Genomic DNA, 4,202 nt, shown 5'->3' with positions numbered 1-4,202 from the left:
AAGATGGTACCTAACGTTACTCAATTTCAAAGACAAAATTACTAGATTAAATAATAATTTCACGTGGGGTCGGCTTCATCCATGAAAGTAACAATCCATTTGGAGGAAGAGTAAAGATATTCAAAAAAAATATATAAAAAAGAAAAAGAAAATGAGCCAATGGCAATCATATCCCTAGCATTGGGTGCATTGGGTATAAGCTCCTTAATAATTATGAATTCGAAAGAGGCGTCGTATTAAAAGATTAGAATAACCAAAAAAAGGGGATATGATTTGTTCATCATTCAAAGTCCCACCAACTCCATCATCGTGTCTTGCTCTTTTCCCAATGTGTAGCCTCTCCCCTCTCCTAACACTTACTAGACCACACTAACTGCCTTAACACAACATTATTAGTGTGTTTATGGACTCACTAATAATGTGAGATTACTCGCACCAGGCTCATCTTATTTAATAAGTAACTATTGGCAACTATTTTTTAAAACAGTGCATTTTAAAACTGGTAAATGGAACAAACACTTAGAAGAAGATATTAAAGAAACAGAAAAACTCCATTACACTAGAATTTACACCTCTTTTTTTTATGTTATGGGAAGTTTGTTCATCATAAATCCCTAAAAAGTACAAATGGAGTCCTATTAAAGACGAGATGTGAATTTGAATTGAATAAATAAGACAAGCTTTAAGCACCCAATCACCTCCCCTCATCTCAACCAGCTCTGCGTAAAGCGCCGCGCCGTCTCCTATCGCTTGTCCCTATTTATCTCTCTCTATTCCTTTTTCTTTTTTTCTTTTTTTAATTATTGGACCAAAATTATTAAAATCTGGCATTTTCAAAGCCGTGTAAGTCACTGACTCGATTCAAAGACTTCTTCATGATGGCTACCTTAGCCAGCTTCTCAGCCGCTCTCCAAGCCGATGTCGGCGTAAGCGGCTCTCCATTCTCATCCACCATATTCGCACCCATCGCGTCCCTCTCGTGCCCTCTTCTCCGTTGTAACATCATCGTCATCATCTGTTGCTGTTGTTGCTGTCTCCTCCACTGCAACTCAGCCAGCTCAGCCTCCAAGCTGCGAACGTACTCCTCAACCAACTCAGAGCTCGACTGCAACAACAAGGCGCGAGCCGACGCTAGCAACTGGTGCGCGCTGGACAGCTCCTCGTGTTCGATTAGCCGCCTGGATTCGGCTATGGCCCTGGTCGTGATGAACAAATTCCTCAACCGATCGATCCTGGGGGTCGACGATCGGACGCCGTGGGGACGCGGCACTAGTAGAGCCTGTTCTTTGCCGTATACCACCTCTTGGGTTGCTGGGTCCTTGTAAAGGCAACGAAAAGACATCACGTGGTGGGTACCCACGGTAGCGGACGTGGGAACCCTAAGCTCCACGAGGAGCTCTCTCTCCTCCTCGGCGTACATGTCGCCTAGCCGCACGGAGCCCGAGCCGAGCACTGTGGGCCGTCCGTTGCAGGAATAGATGCCTGAGATCTCAGCAGGGGATGGGAATCCAAGTTGAATTCTCAGATCCTGGACCACCACGCTCAACAAGCCGCCGACGCATTTTGCGAAGGAATCCTCAGCCGGTTCGTGCTCGTTGTCACCGAACCCAAACTTATGTACCGGAATCTCAATGTGAGCGAAACGAGTGGAAGACACGTGGCTTGAAGCTTGACGTTGATAGTTATTGGAGTGGTGGACCCTCCTCCGCCCGTCATGATCTTGACCGTCCGATAACAGCATGATACTGGCAACAGGGTTTCGCTCCCTCCGATCCTCGAGCACCTTGCTGGCTTTTCTCAGAGCGTCTCCCACGCTGGTCCCTTCGCCGCAGACGAGCCGGTCAACGATGCGCCGAGCCGCGCGCTGACCTTGAGCCGTCATTCTTCTCAAAGGCAATAGTCTCTTAGATGTAACCGAGAAAGCTACGATACAGAGCCGATCAGCCGAGCCGAGCGAGGAAATGACCAAGCGCATGGCGCGCTTCAGCATGTGCAACTTGGCGCCGGTCATGCTCCCACTGACATCGAGCACCGTCACCAAATCGATCGGCGCACGGTCCAAAAGAGCAGACGCTGCCGTATTGCGAGCCGGAGGAGCCTTCACTCTTAAAGCCACCACGTGGGTCTCGTGGGACCTACCGGCCGATACTAGTGCGGACTCGGGTAATAATCTAACCCGGACGTTCCTCGAATGATCTCTGCCGCTGCTTGGTGGCGCTTCTTCTGGGTCGGAGTATTTGATCGATGAAGACGGAGGGTTGGGATTATTGACGAAGAACCCTTGAAACTCATCTTCCACGTCGTCAGCCTCCGCATTCTCATCCGCTTCGGGAATCGGAGTAATCCGAGACCCGGCGGTAGGAGATAGAAGAGGCTCGTCGTCATCGTAGGATCTCGAATCGGAGAACGGTTTCCGTTGTGTTTCAGTCTTGGGTTGTAAGGCTCTGGGAGAAGAGTCAATAATCTTTTTCTCTTCGATCTTTGGTTTCGTGTCTTGGTTGTTGGCGGCGACGTCGTTCTGATCAGGGGATTGGGAGCCGAGGGTCTTGTGGATGGCGAGCAAAGGAACGTCTTTCCAGGTGGTGTTGCAGACGGGGCAAACGAGCTTGCCATGCTTGCGCACGTGGTCGGCGATGCACGGGAAGTGAAATGCGTGAGCGCACTCCGCTGTGTAAATGGCGGTGCCCTGACCCGTCTTCACGCTATTCAAACAGATTCCACAGCTACTCTGTAGAAACAAAGGAAGAAAAAAAAAAACCAATTAAGGGTCAAACAAATACTTGTATGATTTTTCGATTGGTGTGATCGTTTAAAAAGTGCTTACTCTGAATTTGAAGCTGTTCTTGAAGAGCGACAACTTGAGGGGGGATCGAGGGGATGTTTGGTTAGAGGCAAGAAGCGTTCTTGGGCTCTTGGAGGAGGTCTTGGGAGTAGTGCTTGCATTGGTATTGCATTCATTGAGAGTGGGGGTTTTTGGAGTCTCTGATGTGGTCCGGCAATGCAAGCGAGGCGTGGAAGGGTTGCTGCTACCACCGGAGAAGAAGCCCAGCCTGGTGCAGCTTCTTGGGCTGGGGCTGGAACAAGGGCTAGCGCTTCTCTGTTGCTTTTCAGATACTGAAGAAGAATCTGGGTCTCGAGGGATGGTAGTACAAAAAGCTCTTCTCCAACCAGTACCCATCTCTCTTTTTTCTGTATTTTTATATATTATATATCTCCACCTTTGTTTATCTTTTACAGAGACTACGTCGAAGAAGAAGAAGAAGATAAAGGGAAAAAAGAGATTTTGTTTTGATCGATCTGAGGAGGCTTCCACGGACGACAAAAAAGCAGGATCAGAGATAGCGAGAGGAGCATGGGATCAAATGAAGCAAAGCATGTGGGATTTAGACACAGAGAGAAAGACCCGTTCTCTGTTCTCTATAGCTCTCCCTCGTTGGCTCTCCATTCCATCACCCTTTTTTTTTTTCTTTTTTTTTTTTTTTCTATTGATACCCCCAAAAAGATCTCTGCAACAAAAAGGCTTGAGATCTACTCTCTCTCTCTCTCTCTGTGAGATACACAGGCGAGGCTTTTCTTGCATCCCATATTTATATTCATTGGAAAAGGTAATTCAGGAATTTACCTGCGCAACCGCCACGTGTTAGTCAATTTTTCATATACCGGTCAACTTTACACATCCTCTACTTTAGCGGTGACCGCCACCGATGCCCTCAACTATCCTTTCTCCACGCGCCGTTATTATTTATCCGATTCGTTTGTGATGATCATCATGAGCCGTTGATTAGGTGATGATCATCCTAATCACGTAGTACGATCACGGGAATCTTATCTACATAGTGTGAAAAAGGGTAGGAACCTAGGACTGCAGGCCGGTGTATATAGAGTGGCAATTTTGAGTAAAAACTTGGGAGTGTCAGGGTCCAGGTTAAAGGAGGTGGAGTGGACCACGCCAGAATATCAGACGGCTCAGGCTCAGACACCCCCACTTGACGGGTCCTTTCTTGGCGTGTCAGTAGTTCGGAGACCACCATGCACAGCCTCTGTATTAGGTACGACCACATATCACGTCCATGTCATGTCCCTCCAGGGTATGTCTTGGAACCAAAATTCCTTCTCTCACCAATTTACCACCCCAGCCAAAACATTTCGGATGATCCTTAGAAAACCTGCCTCATTGAAAGAGTAACGTGCCCAATTTTTCT

The 4,202-nt window shown here is 47.7% G+C and overlaps 1 protein-coding gene across 1 annotated transcript; it reads right to left on the bottom strand.

The window, feature by feature from the left end:
• Positions 1 to 532: 532 nt before the first annotated feature.
• Positions 533 to 3,543, bottom strand: LOC132190471 (E3 ubiquitin-protein ligase WAV3). Its single transcript, XM_059605471.1, has 2 exons — positions 2,825 to 3,543; positions 533 to 2,728 (listed from the first exon to the last, which is right to left on the bottom strand). The coding sequence occupies exons 1-2, from the start codon at positions 3,176 to 3,178 to the stop codon at positions 818 to 820; spliced, it is 2,265 nt and encodes a 754-aa protein (XP_059461454.1). The 5' UTR covers positions 3,179 to 3,543; the 3' UTR covers positions 533 to 817.
• Between the last annotated feature and the right edge of the window lie 659 nt (positions 3,544 to 4,202).

The sequence above is a fragment of the Corylus avellana genome, chromosome ca8 (assembly GCF_901000735.1).
Source record: "Corylus avellana chromosome ca8, CavTom2PMs-1.0".
NCBI lineage: Eukaryota > Viridiplantae > Streptophyta > Magnoliopsida > Fagales > Betulaceae > Corylus > Corylus avellana.
This window is presented reverse-complemented; position numbering and strand designations above follow the sequence as displayed.